Genomic DNA, 18,431 nt, shown 5'->3' on the forward strand with positions numbered 1-18,431 from the left:
TCTTATACTAAGCTAACTTCTAAAACCATCAAGAACCTAGTCTTGGTCTTATTCTTTCCTGGCAGCAGGACTGAAATGATACTAACCATCATACCACATGTAATTTCATTCCTCTCATTGATCCTTTTCTCTTTAGCAGGTGGTACAAACCTTGCCATTGTGCTAGTCAATTCCTTAGTAATCATGGCAGGTTCAACTCACCTTACAAGGTTCACTAATGCATCCAATCCTAATTGCTCCCTGTGCGGTGTCGAGGATGGAGGTCGACACTACTTTGAATGCCCGATGTTAGAACCAGAGAGGTTGCGCCTTAACCTCACTATTGAAGCACATGGAGGAATATGGCCCACTGACTGTATGAGAATCTTCGACTACGAGGACACTTATGATGCTTTCTTAACACTCATCACTAAATACTTTGAACAAACCATGGTCAATGCCTACTCCTAGCCTCCTCTGCCCAAAGATAACCTTGTCTTCCTGCCTCACCTAGTCACGTGCTTATTGCTTTGGTGACAATCATCTCATCAATGTAACCCATCCTGTGCATCTTCAAATTTATGTCAATTTACCATATTGCTAAGACATTGTAATTTGTATTGGACTGTAAACTTGTTTGTCATTGCATGTATACACTGTAAATAAGGACTTTTAACTAATTCCTTTTGTATTAATTGATTATGTGTACTGAATTAATTGTACCTGATATTTAATTTAATTTTTTTATTTTATTATATCCTACTAACTATTGTACATAATTATCAATTGCAAATATCTTACAAATTCCTTGTTAATCCACTCTAATAATTGTAACCAATACTATATATCTAGCATGTCATTATTTTCACAGTATCAAACTGGGTTATATCTATGTGACACCCAGTATATGCTGTACCTAGTGTGTTGAATAAAATATATCTGTATCTGTGTGAACATTACCCCGCAACAGCCCATCATTGGCCAATGGTTTCGTTCCCCAAACACTGGAAGTTTGGTTGTGGGTTCGCGCTTGGCCAGAGCAGGCTGGCCACGTGAAGTTTTCCAGGTTTTCTTCACGTCTGTAACGCCCGAATAGGGACCCGGTTACCCTTAAACGGATTTCCTGGAAGGCATGATTCCCCTCGATACAACCATCAAACACATACAACTACTATTACATGACAAGTACGTCACATTTTACCACGGGGCGATATAGGCTAGAAGCTCATGTCCAATTAGTTTCTACAAGACATTACCCCAAGTGTCTAGCCGAACAATTCCATTGCTTTCCTTTAAATTAGTTTTTTTTATATTAATTTCTTATTGCTTTTAGTATTGAACGCTTTATTAATTCTCTATAAAATGTGTTTTTGGTATGTATTTTGGAGTGTCTAGAACGAATTAATTGGATTTACATTGATTCGTACGGAAATAATTGCCTCAGTTTTCGTCTGTTTCGGATTTCGCAGATTGTTTTCGGATGGATTATCAACAAAAACCAAGGTATCACTGTATATACACAAGAGGCATACAACAAAGAATAATTAATATTAAAGATTCATATTCCTTTCCTAGCATACACAAACAAGCTGGAAAGGAATAAAAAAGAAATAAAAAATGGATTATTAAGAGAAAATATTGACAATAGTTTCAATTTATTTTAGTTGAAGTATAATGTAAGTTTTCTAATTTAAAAATTAATTACTTAAATATAAATTTAGTACTTTAATTTGATAATGTTTGATTAAAATTCTTTTCCAAAATTGTTGGAATTGATTGATATATAATATATATTACAAGTTTTTATGAGCTATACTTGAGCATTTTATGATGGATTTTTCAGTCCAAATGTACTTAGGCTAAAAAATTGTATTTATTATATCCCAAAAGCAGTAAAAGTCTGCTGTAATTTTAAAATACCTGTGTGGATCCTTGTTTCCTCCTGTGGTTTGACGATTAATAGAATCCTTAAAAATTTGCCTTCTATAAATTTTCTCTTCTACTGTTGAACACGTAATCAATCGATAAACCACAACAGATTTGTCTTGTCCTATTCTATAAACCCTATCTACAGCTTGAGCATCTGTTGCCGGATTCCAACTGGGATCATCTAGAATGAAATCATATACATATAACATTATTTACAATAATACATAAATCTCTGAAATAGAGAAGAACTCAAAACTTACATCTGTTACAGATTTTACTTGTAAGAACAAATGAGAAAAATAATTAATGTGTGTAAAAAAAGAAATGTTTAATTATAACAGATTCCTGGTTTTAAAGTCCAATTGGTTTCTAAAAACAGTCATTAAGTGGTTCAGTGCCATAGATTGAAATTATATTAATAGTGAAAAAACTTTAAATACAAAATTTCCTAAATTTCCTATAGTAATAACAGAATGTTTACACTAGTTATAAGCGTGGAATGTGGATATCTACTGTACTTGAAAAAAAGATTAAGTTACAAATGCTGATAAAAATATTAAATTCAAAATAATAACTTCCCCCAACATATTACCTAAATTCATTTATATTTGTTGTGTGTGTGAGGGACTAACCGGGGTACAGAGTTGGTATAACTCGTGTATGACTTAATTGGCTGTCCAGTCAATAAAACTGGTCCGCCGGGCCGAAGGTTGGCTTCCTAAAGGGGACCAAACACGTTAAGGAAATCCTTTGAGGAATAACTGTGCAGGCCTGGCCTTGAGGAATTCCTGTTAGTGTGTGGGGAAAAACTGTACAGGCCACCAGAGTAGAAATGAAAAACCATTTGATTTTCCTGCACAGTTTTGGACTGCACAGGCCAACTAATGCATGTACTGTCGTGTCGTTCAGTTGTGAGGCTGATAAGTAGTGAGACTCGTGAGTAACTGTCTCGTGAATGTTTGAAAGAATTATTTTTTTATAACCTTTTTAACTTTTATTATTTATAACCTGAAAAATTAATTTTTCACATTATAAATTATTTTCAGATAAAAATTTCTTGAGTAAATTATATATAATTTTAATTTACTTGAGAAATTTTTGACCTGAAAATAATATTTAGAAAACTTTTCAGCTCATTCTTTAGTTTTCATAAAACATCTTGATACTCTATCATTTTCTTTTACATTTTAAAAAATTTATTGTTTTAATATCAAAGTACAGTGAGTGGCCAAATTATTATACTCAAAACTATTTCTTTGTATTTTGTCAATTTAAGTTATGAAATACAATAGTTATATGGTTTCTAAAGTTATTATATATCGTTTTAATACTAGTAAGTGTATTTAGGAATAAAAATTAAACGTGTGTAGATAGGTTGAATAGTCTACTAAAAGAGAAATACATATTATTCAGTATTTAGTTACTCTGCCCTTAGCTTCTATGATGGCTTGAAAACGGCATGGCATGCTTTCAATGCATGATATGGCTACTACTTGGAGTTTTGTGCCGTACTCTAATAATATTTTCAATCAGTTCTCTTTTGTTTGTTATAATTTTATCCCTTGAAATTTCAGTTTTCAGGACTGCCCACACATTTTCTAAAGCATTCAAGTCAGGCAACTTTCCCGGCCAGTCCAGGGTGTTAATCTGATTGTTTTTAGGTATTCTGTGATAGATTTGGCTTTATGACAGGGTGCAGTCATGCATGAATATAAAATTCCTATTAGGAAACCATTGTGCTGTCTGTGGGATCAGTTTTTCCTCCAGAACTTTCTTATACTAATCCTGATGTATAGTTCCTTGGACAATATACAGCTTTCCAGTCCCTTTGCTGCTCCATAGGGGTCCAGTCAGACCATATCATCACTGAAGCAGAATGCTTTACTAGTTTCACGATGCAGTCTTCATTGAATTTTTCATGCAGAACAAACTCGGCTTTGTCTTGAAAAATGTGTATTGACGACTCGTCCGAGAAACAAACCCACAAGAAAATTGTTTTTGTATAAATTTATAAAGAAAAATACTCTAAACATGTGTATTCTTGTATTAGGGTTATAAAAACCTTGCTCCAGTCTTTCTGTGTCTAGTGTCGACGCTCCTTGGCCCAGGCCAGACGTTTGGCCTTCGTGGCAGGAGTGAGTTTCGGATTTTTAGTGGTTGAGAACATTTCAGTCCCATCTCTACAAATCTTCGCCTGAAAGTCCGCTCCAATATTTGTACTCTGTTTTCAATTAAGAATTTTTAAAATAACGAGCCAAGGCTTTTGGCGGTTTTCAAGTGTAATCCGACGTATTTCTCGCTCAGTTCGAGGTGTAATGCGTATTCGACTGCATTTACCAGCTCGATCCGCCTCGATCGGTATTTCGGCGTCAGGGTTTTGCTCGATATTACGCACACTGGACTGTGATATATCACACAAATCAGCAATTTGACGCCGGTTATATTGATACCATAACATTGTCGAAATCCTTGCTCTTTTCCTCAGTGTGAGGCCAGCACACTTCCCCATATCTGTTAATAAACATTTTTTGGTTAGGTCGGTCGACAACCCCCCCAAAAAACTAACTAAACCATGACCACAATGTATTGATCAAGTATTAGAATAATCCTAAATGTAAAAAATCCAATACTTACTGAATAATAAGTCGATAACACTAAAGCCAAGATTTTTCACAAGCCAGTACAGTAAAATTTTTGACATGCACTGACACTAGCAGCCGTCATATTAAAAAAAAAAAAAACATTTGTGTGTTACCACACTAATGAATAGGTTGCCAGATATAGTGGTTAATCAGTAAATTAAAAAACAATAACATTCTTCCAATAATAAATTAATTACAGCCACCACTTTCACAGATAGTGACAAATTTTTGTTTGAGTATAATAATTTGGCCACTCACTGTATATTAAAACATGACAATTTAAAATAATATTTTAACAATAAGACAAAGTTTAATAAATTCTTTTTAATTATTAAATTATAAAATTAATTTGCAATAATAATTTTTACAATTTGTACTAATATTGGATGTGGTTAAGAATTATTAATATATATTTGCTACTTTTTTGTTCTAATATCGGAATAAATTAAAACACGACAATTGAAATAATATTTTAACAATAAGACAAAGTAAAATAGTAAAAATAGTTTAATATAATAATTATTTAAATTATATTTGTTACTTATTATTTAAATACCTATACAACATAAACCACACTCGTACCCAGCAGAATTAAATAAATAAAAAACTTAAATCAACACCTTAATGTTCGCTGAGAGATTTATTAATGTAACTAACGTTTTCGATCTAATCGATAGATCATCTTCAGGTTAAACAGAATGTTTCTTAAATGGAACATCAATTTCAAAATTTGAAAATATAACCAGTAACATCAATAAAAAAGTAAAACATTGTAAAAGATACAACAAGTGTAATATAAAAACGTTATACTCGTATCCAATTATAATATTATCTATCCTAACCAGTAATAATTCACCATTAAAATATACTAGAGCTCACGTGCCTCATAAGTTTTTAACGGCATATTTCCAAGCCGAAGGAAGACCTTCCGCGTCCCTTGCGTTAATACATTTATCTTTTAACTTGCTTCTGTAAATTTCTAACCTTTCAGCTGTTCTTGCCAAAGTTGGGGAATGTACCTGTTTTATGATTTTCGCCTCATTCCATCGTACCAAGGATCCCTCTGCTTGCCCCATCTGGGCTAGTACTGTTGTATTGGAACCTTTTCTAATATCATACTTATGTTCCTTGATCTTTATTCCTAAGTTTCTAGTGGTAACCCCTACATACTCTTTATTAATACCTATAAGCTGGTTCTCGTAGGGAATCCTATACACACCCGCCTTATCTTCTTTTTTAACTAACCCTTTATCGTTCCTAAGTATTTTATACAAATTCGGAGCTCTTTTTAAGATCACCCTTGTATCCTTGATGCTTGCTATTTCTTTCATAATCCCTCCTAGATACTTATTGTATGTAAATTTAGTGTACCTGTAAGGCCCGTGCCTAGTGCCTTTATCATATCTGGCTTCAAATTTTCTAATAATTCCCTCGATGACTTTCCTCTTATAACCTAATGTTCCTGCTATCTGTATAATTCTTTCTATCTCTGTATCCCGGTCTATCACATTCTCACAGTATATAAAGGCCCTTCTAATCAATGCTCTAAATGCCGCTAACTTATATTTATAAGGGTCATTAGAGCTTGCAGGAATATATAGTGGGCTATGCGTTGGTTTAATGAATACGCCAGTGGATATGCGCCCTTTGCTAAATATAACATTAATGTCTAAGAAATGTACCATCCTGGAGCTTTTTTGCTCTAGCTTCAGGTGAAGGCCCTCTTGGTTCTCGTTAATTCTATCTACAAAGTTAGCAAATACTCGATTGTTCTTCCATAATATGAAAATGTCATCTACATATCTCTTGTAGTATACTATATCCCTTTCGAAGTCTTTTTCTTCTACTTTAGTAAAGTAGAAGAAAAAGACTTCGAAAGGGATATAGTATACTACAAGAGATATGTAGATGACATTTTCATATTATGGAAGAACAATCGAGTATTTGCTAACTTTGTAGATAGAATTAACGAGAACCAAGAGGGCCTTCACCTGAAGCTAGAGCAAAAAAGCTCCAGGATGGTACATTTCTTAGACATTAATGTTATATTTAGCAAAGGGCATATATCCACTGGCGTATTCATTAAACCAACGCATAGCCCACTATATATTCCTGCAAGCTCTAATGACCCTTATAAATATAAGTTAGCGGCATTTAGAGCATTGATTAGAAGGGCCTTTATATACTGTGAGAATGTGATAGACCGGGATACAGAGATAGAAAGAATTATACAGATAGCGGGAACATTAGGTTATAAGAGGAAAGTCATCGAGGGAATTATTAGAAAATTTGAAGCCAGATATGATAAAGGCACTAGGCACGGGCCTTACAGGTACACTAAATTTACATACAATAAGTATCTAGGAGGGATTATGAAAGAAATAGCAAGCATCAAGGATACAAGGGTGATCTTAAAAAGAGCTCCGAATTTGTATAAAATACTTAGGAACGATAAAGGGTTAGTTAAAAAAGAAGATAAGGCGGGTGTGTATAGGATTCCCTACGAGAACCAGCTTATAGGTATTAATAAAGAGTATGTAGGGGTTACCACTAGAAACTTAGGAATAAAGATCAAGGAACATAAGTATGATATTAGAAAAGGTTCCAATACAACAGTACTAGCCCAGATGGGGCAAGCAGAGGGATCCTTGGTACGATGGAATGAGGCGAAAATCATAAAACAGGTACATTCCCCAACTTTGGCAAGAACAGCTGAAAGGTTAGAAATTTACAGAAGCAAGTTAAAAGATAAATGTATTAACGCAAGGGACGCGGAAGGTCTTCCTTCGGCTTGGAAATATGCCGTTAAAAACTTATGAGGCACGTGAGCTCTAGTATATTTTAATGGTGAATTATTACTGGTTAGGATAGATAATATTATAATTGGATACGAGTATAACGTTTTTATATTACACTTGTTGTATCTTTTACAATGTTTTACTTTTTTATTGATGTTACTGGTTATATTTTCAAATTTTGAAATTGATGTTCCATTTAAGAAACATTCTGTTTAACCTGAAGATGATCTATCGATTAGATCGAAAACGTTAGTTACATTAATAAATCTCTCAGCGAACATTAAGGTGTTGATTTAAGTTTTTTTTTTTTATTCCTATACAACGTATTGATTTTGAAAATATCTATTTTTTGTTCAATTAAGAATTGTTTGTAAGATAGAATATTGCAAAAAGAACAATGCTTTTTAAAATATTTGTGGTAATAACAATTACTTTTATTATTATCTGATCTTGGACACCCAAGAAGTTCGATATCTAAATAACTGTCGCTCCAGTTTTTAAAGAGACTTCCCCCCCATCTATCCACCTTTAAATATAATTAATTCTTTATATGTTGAGAAATAATTTAATAAATTTTGTAAATTACTATGTTCGATCCAGCCAGTTATATCCGATGGTTTTTCGTCTATAAAATTTAACCCGTGAATTTTTTTTGGTAGTAAAATCGACTTGCCATTGATCTTTCGCTGGTAATTGATGCTTTTTAACAGAATCTATAAGCCCAAGATTTCTTTTGAAAAATTAATTTTATGATCAGTGCTATCCAAACCACCACTACTACTACTTACACATAGACTTCTATGCACGTTTTTCCCCGCGAGTTTTAATACAATTTGTTGCCAATAAACATCCGAGAACAGCCGGTACGTCGTCATCAGATACCATGGCCGACTAACAGAAATTTTCCTCCTCGTGTGTGGGTGATAGGAAATTCTGAATTTCCTCAAGGCCAGGCCCGCACAGTTATTCCTCAAAGGATTTCCTTAATGTGTGTGGCCCCCTTAAGACTTAAATGAGAAACAGGATTCCATGAGGATCCCCTGTAAGTTGTTTTCCTGACACCAGTCTAGTTATAGCGTTAGGCACGCTAACATTTGTTCACGAGGAATTTCGAGTGGGAGGGTCACGGGGAAGTGGAAATGACATAGGCTTGGAGGTGAGACAAGGATAAGACAATGTTAAAAAAATAACAAAGATTTAATAAAACAAATTAAATGGATTACAAAATAATATATTCAACCTATCTTGCAGAGAAAGAGAGTTTACATTAATCCGTACTTCATACTACCTTATCAAATTCAGATGATATGAAGCAAGTTCTTGGGATCTAGAATGATGAAATTTTCAGCCAAAATTCTTTACAGAATCGGCGAATATCTTCGACAGCAGACTGGAGTGACGACTTCCGGGTTTGGAATGAATCTCGAGGAACACCGGCAAAAACTCCTCTCTCAAAGTGCAAAATTCGGTATATTTTAAAGATTTTGTCCAATCAAAATATAGGATTTTCTATACGTCAATAGGATGTATGGGGGATATAACAAGGGGTGAATCTTCATATGATGCTAAAGTTTTATGATAATGGTGGTGATAAGGGTTTGGCAGAAAGGAAAGTCAACTTCCTTTGCATTGGAAGTATGTCGAAACATCTTCCTTTCTCTCAACCGAAAAATGGGAAGATTTTGGTCCTTTACTCAATCAATTTAGTACAAACTCTAAGAAACAATATTTTAATTCATAGAGATGTCTAATCTCTTATTTTAAAGTAAGAGAGAAGCTAAAACATAATACTTTTAGAAGTGGAAAACAAAAGTTCTGTGTACTTCTGTTACCAGGACGTGTCCGCTTGAAACTTCTTCAAAATAAATGCAAAGTTTAAGTGAAAAAATTTAAGTAATAAAATGTAATATAAAGGGCAGATCTCACATGTGTATTTTCCAGAAGAAACATTTTTAAAGATATATTTAAAGACACTGTTTTCTTTGATACCCTTTTGCACAGACTAGAAACACTCTTTAAAATACCATAATGCTGTTTTTATTGAAGACTAATATAGGCATACCTTATTAATATGATGGATTTGGTTCCTAACAAGTAACTTTTTTTTTACTTGGAAGTGCATATAAAGTCTAAAAATACAATGCCAAAGTAAACATAAATGAATAAAGCATGCTGTTAACATTAAAACCTTCTTAAGGAAAAGTCAATCACTATACTAATAAAATAGCTTAAAACAAGATATCCCTGTATCTAGTCTGAAATACGCATGTCAAACTCTTCTGAAAATTTTTGATTATAATGTTTCTTTGTATTTGTTTATTACTTTTAAAGAATATACAATGAAACCTGCAAACGTGACCACATCTGTAACAAGGCCCATTTTTCAATGCTGACCAATTTTATTTTGCTTGAAATTCACTCCATGGATTTTAGGCCTAGTTTTTCTCTGTATTGACCACCTGTTTATTATATAATGTAACTACTATTAGATCTTATTTTCCTGAAATGTAACCTGTTAAAGGGACTACTTCATAGAGTATAGCAAGTAGTTTTTGGGTTTTCAAATACTAGTGACTCATATGGCATGGGGGGGATAAATTCTATTTGCAGGTCAATATCTGCCACCTACCTACTGTAGTATTTTCTTCAAAAAGTTGTAAATCCATTACTAGAAGTTACTTCAATATTGCAATATTGAAGTTACTTCTAGTAATGGATTTACAATAGCTGCTCTAAGAAACTAAATTCAATCCAAATTTCATTAAAAATGTTAAATACAGTATTTAAAAACTGAAAACAATATGTAAGATTACATTGCCAATCACAGGATTTTTATAATAAGAGGAGCAGCCAAAATGTTCCTGGAATTGTGATCATGCACTGTAGTGGCATGAGATATGCAGTCCTAATCACCTTCAAAGTAGGTCCCTCCTGCACACACACACACACACACACACACACACACTTGTCCCATCATCGATCCTGTCACTGTTGAAAGCAGGCACGGAATGCTTCCTTTGGAATCTTCTGGAGTTGGACTGTCGTATTCAATATGATGGCCTCTCTGCTTCCAAAACATGTCCCTTTGAGGCCATTTTGAGAATAGGGAACATCCAAAAGTCACTGGGAGTAAGATCTGGAAAGTAAGTTCTGAGTGACGACAGGAATGCTTTAGTCGGTGAGGAATTGCTGAACAACAAGTGATGTGTGACTCAGTGCGTTATTGTGATGAAGAAGTCACTGTCCATGACACTTGTCAGGTCACTTCCTCTGTACTGCATTGAGCAACCTCTTCAAAACTTTCCCCAATTTGCACATGAACTTGATGTTTGCATGCTGCTCACACTGAAACATTGCACCAAATGTTAAGCAGTCACATCCAACAAAAATGCTACAGTAATAACTGTGCAAGACTAAATTTGCATGAGAATTATCACACTGCAAATAAACATGCTGAGCTTCCAACCAATCAGCAATGCATAAGCTTATCTTATATTGCATTTTCTAACTGTAGGCTAATTCCAGGAACTTTTTGACTGCCCTTGTATAGTTGAAACTGTGCAGTACTTTCTAATAAAAAATCATTACTGGCTAAGTCTTTGCATATCCACTGCAAGAACTCACAACACTTTCTGTTTTTTCACCCTTTTTTTTATCACCTTTCATGCCGTAGGAAAAAAAATCTCTAAATCTTTGAGTTTTCCCACTAGATGCCACTTGTTGCTTTCATATATCAAACCATTCATTTTTTATGGTGAATTAAAATAGGATGCTTTTGAGTGAAATACCTTGTATTATGGACTAATGAAAAAAATTACGCATGCATTTAATATGAACTGGATATGAATTTATATTCAATATCACTTTACTATAGCATCTACTAAATATGTAAATATTAATGTTAAATATAAATAAAATGAAAATTATACAGAATAGAGGAATGAACAGCAAATGTAACATGCACAATCCATCTAAACATGTGGTCATTCCATAAACAAGTCTAATGATCACAGAAATTTTTCTTATAATTCTGTCTAGATTAAATGGTGTAGAACAAACAAAATCAGAAAAATCAATGATGAATCTGTATCGCATTACTAATATAAAAATCAGTGTAAAATATACAATAATTTCATTACACTGAATTCTACAGATGTCGTGGTTTAGTTTGTTTGTTTTCAAGTAATTTTTGTTTTATTGATTGCAAGATTTTGTAAGTAAATAAAATGTAGGAAATCCTCCTTAGTTCAAAATTTACAAGACAAAATAGTCACAACTTTGAATTATCCAAGATTTACAGTATGTTTTTCTATACAATATGCCAAATGCGATGTAACTGATGTAATTTATTAAGAAAACAGAATATGGCAATGTATACAAAATGTTATTTTCATTAATTAATATCATCATAAATAAACTGCAGGTAAACAGCACATATCCAATGAGAACCTCACAGGTTGCCAGATAGGTTCTATAAAAAGTAAATTAAAATTCTCAAAATGGATCCAAATTATTTTTATAGTAGTAAGTCATGCACAACTAACTACAAATTTGATAGCATAGAGCTCTACAAATATTTCAATCTGCTACTTGTAGCCCAATCTCGCAACCCCAAAACCCAACTGTATTTTATAAGATAACAAAAACAGTAGTTAATGGGTAAGGTGACACCCATAAATGTGTTATTGTAAAAACAAAGCCACATTGACCAGATTAGTTTTTGGTGGTCTATTATTCTCTTACAGTATGGAGGAATGTAAACTTCAATCCAAATGTACAAGTTAACACACACACACACACCACAGTTTAGACAGAATTTTTACTTCAAATTTTGAAATAAGGAATTCAGTTTGAAATATGGCTAACATATAAACTTCTATATTCTTATCCCCAGCAGGGACAAACAGTACAGTTATGTTTGTTTGTTAAGTTATGTCAATGCAATACTTAAGCGATCTGCCTAGGGGGGATGTCTTCCGGAGAGGTCTTTTAAGGGAAACTTCCCTCTATTTAGGCGTTACAGACGTGAAGAAAACCCAGTTACGAACTAATGGAATTTCGAACTAACAAAAATATCCTTTATATAGAATGCTCTGGTTGATTCTTTATATAAAATATGGGACAATTCTTAATAAAATTAAATACTAGTGTAAAACAAAATATCCTAATTTATATATAAAAGAATCAATAACCAACATAATAAAAAAACAAAAAGATGATCTCAAGAAAGTAGGAACTGTTTATAAAATTGAATGCAGTTGTAAAAACCCTAAAATTTATATAGGAGAAACTGGACGAATGTTGGAAAAAAGAATCAAAGAGCATAAGGTGGCAATACGCCTCAGGTACTGTAATTCTCCATGGTTCAAACATTCAATGAGTAACAATTGTCAAATCAACAGAAACAAAATAAAAGTACTAAATAATGAAAAAGACACTTATAAAAGGAATTAAAGAACATATAGAAATATTAAAACAACATAAGGATAAATTAATCAGCATCTCGGATGGCATAACCATCAATCATCAATGGTATCAATTAATAGAGGGCATTCCACCACATACAATATAATGAGAAGTTCAGTCTGTGTTGAACTATACTGTAATATCTCACGTGGTTTTTATACTGATGTAAACATTAGTGAGTGTTATGTTTGTGAACATACAACATTTATATTGTGCCATCTATTTGTATAAGTGCAACTGTACCTTTTTTATGATTATATTTTTTAAAAATTGTATTGTAATATGTCACACTTATACATGACTACCATACCAAAAAAAAAAAAAAAAAACAGACTTGTAGTCACAATCATTTTTACAAGTTAAAAAACACTAGATACATACAGTCTGTTACAAAATACAGGAACATCAACAAAATATAGGAACATCATAAATTTTTTTTTCCAAAATTTATTTTGAAATTATTACTGGAAATATTAATTATTTTTTATTATTATTTTAATTATTTTATCAGGTTCTTTACATTTCGTAAAGCATCATAAATTTATTTTTCACAAATATTCATTTTTTGATGTATTACAAAAGTATAGGTACACTTTGTAAAATTACATTAAAAAAAATTTTTAAATATATTTTAAACACTTAGTGTTTGGTTTCACCCCCCTATGGCTACAATTACTTAAATTCTGTTAGGCATGAAGTTCATTAATTTTTTTAATTGTTCATCCTTAATTTCATCCCATGCATCCATTATTGCAATTTTCAATCGATTTATAGATTCATATAGTTTCCCTTTTTATAAACAATGGCTGCTAACATCCCCCATAAATTTTCAATGGGATTTAAATCTGGACTACATGAAGGCCAGTCAATTACATCAATATTTTCCTTTTTAAACCAATTTTTTGTTGACATTGAGGCATGAATGAAAGCATTATCTTGTTAAAACCTCCATTTGACCTCCAATTAATGCACCAAATGTAATCATATTATTATACAATAATTCTTGATACTTTTCTGAGTTCATATTTTTGTCAACAAATACTATATCAGTTTTACCTCCCATCCAAAACCACAGCAAATCATTACAGATCCACCTCTTGTTGCTGGCTTATTTTAACTCTGCTTTCTCTTTTTAAATCATGCCAATAATATGAAAATTCATCAGGACCATCTAAATTAAACTTCTTCTCATCACTAAACATTATTTCTTGCCATTTTTCAGTCCATCCCATCTTGTCTTTAGCCCATTTTAAATGCATTGATTTGTGTTTGGCAGTTAAAGGTGGTTTCAACTAATTTTGAAATATTTTACGTTGTCATTGTTTTTTTAAAGTTCTCCAAACAGTCGCACGAGACACATCCACTGGTAATTCAGCAGCAGCTTCCCTTGTTGACATGTTTTTTTAGTTATAAGCTTCAAAACTCATCTCTCATTCCTGAATGTTAAACATTTCGGCCATCCTAACTTCCTTCTTTGCCCACAATTTTCACCTTCTTGCAAAACTTTTCGAATAGCATTCGTAGATCTATTTACAGCTGCAGCAATTTCCTCAGAGACTTGCCTAAACCACTCAAATAATAAATTTTACGTATTTCTTGTTCCCGAAGTACAGTTACACGAGACGGTGTTGAAAATGTTTATATAACATTCAATAAAATATTCAAAAAAGCCACTATGACAGTTAAAAATGATGACATCTCACTCTAGTGGTGATAATTTTAATTATTATTATGATAAAAGTCTCTTAAAAATTAATTTAAGTGGTGTACCTATACTTTTGTAACCTATCAAAAAATGAATATTTGTGAAAAAGACATTTATGATGCTTTATGAAATGTAAAAACCCTGATAAAATAATTAAAATAATGATAAAAAATAATTAATAATATTTCTAGTAATAATTTCAAAATAAATTTTGAAAAAACACAATTTATGGTGTTCCTATACTTTTGTAACAGATTGTAAAACTGGATGTAATTATAAAGTAAGATTTAATGTTTTACTGAGTTTTTATGTGTATTTATGGAATAAAATGTGTAATAGAGTTTTAAATTATACTCTCTCTAAAACATGTAATATTGTAAAAATCTTTATGAAAAATAAACAATGTTGAGTTTTTTATTCATGCCATTGTCCTTTAACAGCACTGGAGGCTGTGAAGTCTCAACAGCCCAAAATGCATATGTACAATCTGTGTTAAAATTGTTATAATAGTCCTGAGTCATCCAACTGGAGTTGCTGTGGGAAAAATCAACTATTATGGATTAAAGTGATTTTATACACATCAATATTATACAGCATCCATATTATGTACATGTACAACAATAAATAAGTTAAATGTAATATGCCAACAACTACCCAATTATATCAAGCTAATAGCTTGATATAATTGGGTAGTTGTTGGCATGTTATGTTTGTATATCAAGTTCATAGATGTTGATTTAAATAAATTAAATACAGTGCAGTAATCAGAACTATTAAGATTCGTTACCCTATTCGTTTAGCAAAACGGCCAGGGTACCGATTGATCGTTACCCTGTTAACAATCGATTTTTATAAAATTTATCGACAACAGATGTCAGCACTTGACGGCATCGTCTTGTTTATCGTTCATTCTACATATTTTTGTCCAGGTGGTGTTTTGTCGACTTAAAAAATTTTAATTATCGGTTATTTTTTCTTAATTTTTCATTTTCTGATAATTTTTTATTTTATTTTTAGCATATTTATGCAATAATATTGCTATAATAAGTTGATTTATGCTATAATAAGTTTATTCAGCTATAATATGTTAATATATCGTAAATATTTAAGTTATGACCTTCAGTTCTGATATTTTATATATATTTTTTAATTTTTAATTTTTAATTTTTTTTTAAATCTAAAATATTAGCAAATGTTACATCTATTGCTATTGGTAATCGTATGTTTATTACAAAAATATATAGTCTTGTTTGATATGAAATGAATAAAGTATATTAGTTAATTATGTTAGATGAAAGCAGAATAAAGTTCAGATTTCAAACAAATGTTTGATATAATGTGCGATAATTTCACAACGAATAAACGTACGTGCATAAATGTAATATCAAACTGTACAGAACAATATTCTACGTCATTCTGGCTAAGTGACAATAAGAATAAAGTAACCAGACAATGTTAATTTTGACAAAAAGTAACAAATTTTCAAGTTTGAATGTCAATTATCATATATTATTTTTTTTTTCTCATAAATTTTTCAAACAAACTTTATTGAAAAATGTCGTATTTAAAACTAACTATATTGATAAATATATGTGATTTTTTTCATATGAATCAAATAATAATTTAATTTTTGATGAATTTTTAAAATAATATTGCCTGATTTACCTATTTTGACCTTGGCCGTTTTACAAAATAAGTGGGCGTGGCAGACGGCAGGGAAAGGGTTAAATACAGTGCAGTAATCAGAACTATTAAGATTTTCTTTGAAGTAAATTATAATTTTTATATTGCTATTTTTCTAACTCAACACATACCGTATTTTTTCACGGATAAGACGAGGAATAAATTTTCGGCAAAGTTTTATAGTTTTAGCATATATCTGTCCTATAAGACAACCCCCGAACTATCATGGCCTACGAATTTAGTTTAGATTGGCGATCATCATCTGGATAATAATACTGTAAACCATATAGGGAATTATGTCCTATTCGTAATTTTTCGAATGAACAAATTTTATTTTCTGCCTTGTATTGTTGCAAACATTTGCACCGATTCTGGCATTCGGGTAATGACCTCGACTATTCACAAAAACATCGTATGGGTTATTCTATTTTGTGGACATGCCCTACTCTCTACTAGTAAATAATTACGGTTTGTCCGTTTTTTTAATAACGGTTTTAATTTATATAAATTTCAATCTAATTTTTTTGTATCTGTCCTATAAAACGACCCCGGATTTTGGGGGTCTTTTTTTATGATTCAACTATCATCTTATCTGCGAAAATATACGGTAATTACAAACTAATAATCAAAATTCATATTTTATTCTACATCAAAATACAACATAATTTAATAATTATTTTAAATTTTATTAAATTTCTTTCTATTATGATGATGATGATCAAATTATATTCTAAAATAACTTATACTTACAAATAATTACACGATCTGCTCCCGTCAAAGTTAAACCTACGCCTCCAACCTGTTATATTATAATCATCAATATATAACTTTGAAAAATTGAACAGAAAAAAGATTTTTAAACTGTGAAATAAGTATAAAGATACTTGTGTTGTTAGAAGAAACACTGGTATAGTTGGATCCTTTTGAAAACATTGAATACGTCTCTGCCTTTCTTCAATTTTAGTAATGGTGCCATCGATCCTCATTATTTTCCAATTCCTTTAAAATTATAAATATATTTTGTATAGATTGCAACAACATTTTAATTAAATTCTTTGGGTTATTCTTATTTGCAAATTTAAAAAGAACTTTTTCATTGTTCTATTTTTCATAGTGGTGGGAGAAAAATAGTAATTTATCATTTTTCAAATTCAAATTTATTGTTGTTGGTAGCAAAATTATTTATTATATTGAATGTTTTTGTTAATGATTAATAAAACTACTCAATATAGAGACTGAGTTAAACATATTTTACAGAAAGCTTGAATCTTTTCCAACCTTTCATCGTAGGCTTTTAGATGGGTGACAAAGAAGATATGCACAATTCAATTTACATATTTAAAAAAATACAGATTCAGGAAAGATTACAGCTTGTTCTAATTTATGGACAAGGTAACAGTAACAGACAGACCTCAGACAGCTTTAACGGCTGATATTCTGATAAGCCAAACCACTCATTTTGTTGGTCTATCAAACATTTGTTAAAACAGGAATAATACAAGACACAAAGAAGTTGGGACGTCCTCAAGAAGCTACTACTAATATATTGAAGGATACTGTGCTTGCTTAAGCATTAAAACCCCAGCAGTCACTATGAAACAGGAACTGCTATTAGAATTTCTCAATCACATGTCTCTTGAATATTAAACAGGCAGAAGTTTCATCCTTACAAATTAGATACAGTGCAAGAACTAGGGTATAAATGATCTTAACCATAGGGCTGAATGTTCTGAGAGTTTTGTAAATCTGTTACAGAATGATTCTGGATTACTTCTTCACTTACCTTCTCCGAAAAGCAACTTTCTATTTAAATGGTCAAGTCCACAAACATAATTGCCACTATTGGTCACTCACAAATCTATGCTTCTCACACAGGCCAAACTCACATGCCATAAAAAAATTCAGCAATGAGTTGTGTAACTTTCCTGGTAACATTTAAAACTGTGTGGGGAGGACATCTATTATGATGTTTTATTTAAAAACTTTTTATATTTTTAATTATTATAAAACAATTTTCAGGGTAAGGATGAGTTTTATAAAAAATTGTAAATGTTAATGAGTAAAATCTTCATTAAGTTCAACCCTATTCAAAACACAACACAAATCCCCTTTATCTTTCCACCCTTTTGACCTTTAACCATCAAAATTTAATAGCATCAGTTTCCTAAAACACAAACTTCCCTGCAAAATTTCAGAAATTTTTGACAAAAACAAAAATGTAAGTTATTA

General features: G+C 31.7%; 1 protein-coding gene across 1 annotated transcript in view; it reads right to left on the reverse strand.

Annotated features, from left to right (window-relative positions):
• Positions 1–18,431, reverse strand: part of LOC136983807 (DNA excision repair protein ERCC-6-like) — a 115,209-nt gene that overhangs the window by 24,551 nt on the left and 72,227 nt on the right. The window contains exons 12-14 of the mRNA XM_067280664.1: positions 17,087–17,201; positions 16,953–17,001; positions 1,900–2,089 (exon numbers count right to left, since the gene is read on the reverse strand). Coding sequence (XP_067136765.1) covers positions 1,900–2,089; positions 16,953–17,001; positions 17,087–17,201 — 354 coding nt within the window. The remainder of the gene's footprint in view (positions 1–1,899; positions 2,090–16,952; positions 17,002–17,086; positions 17,202–18,431) is intronic.

Source organism: Centruroides vittatus, unplaced genomic scaffold, assembly GCF_030686945.1.
Source record: "Centruroides vittatus isolate TY-2023 unplaced genomic scaffold, ASM3068694v2 contig_89, whole genome shotgun sequence".
In the NCBI taxonomy this organism is placed as follows: domain Eukaryota; kingdom Metazoa; phylum Arthropoda; class Arachnida; order Scorpiones; family Buthidae; genus Centruroides; species Centruroides vittatus.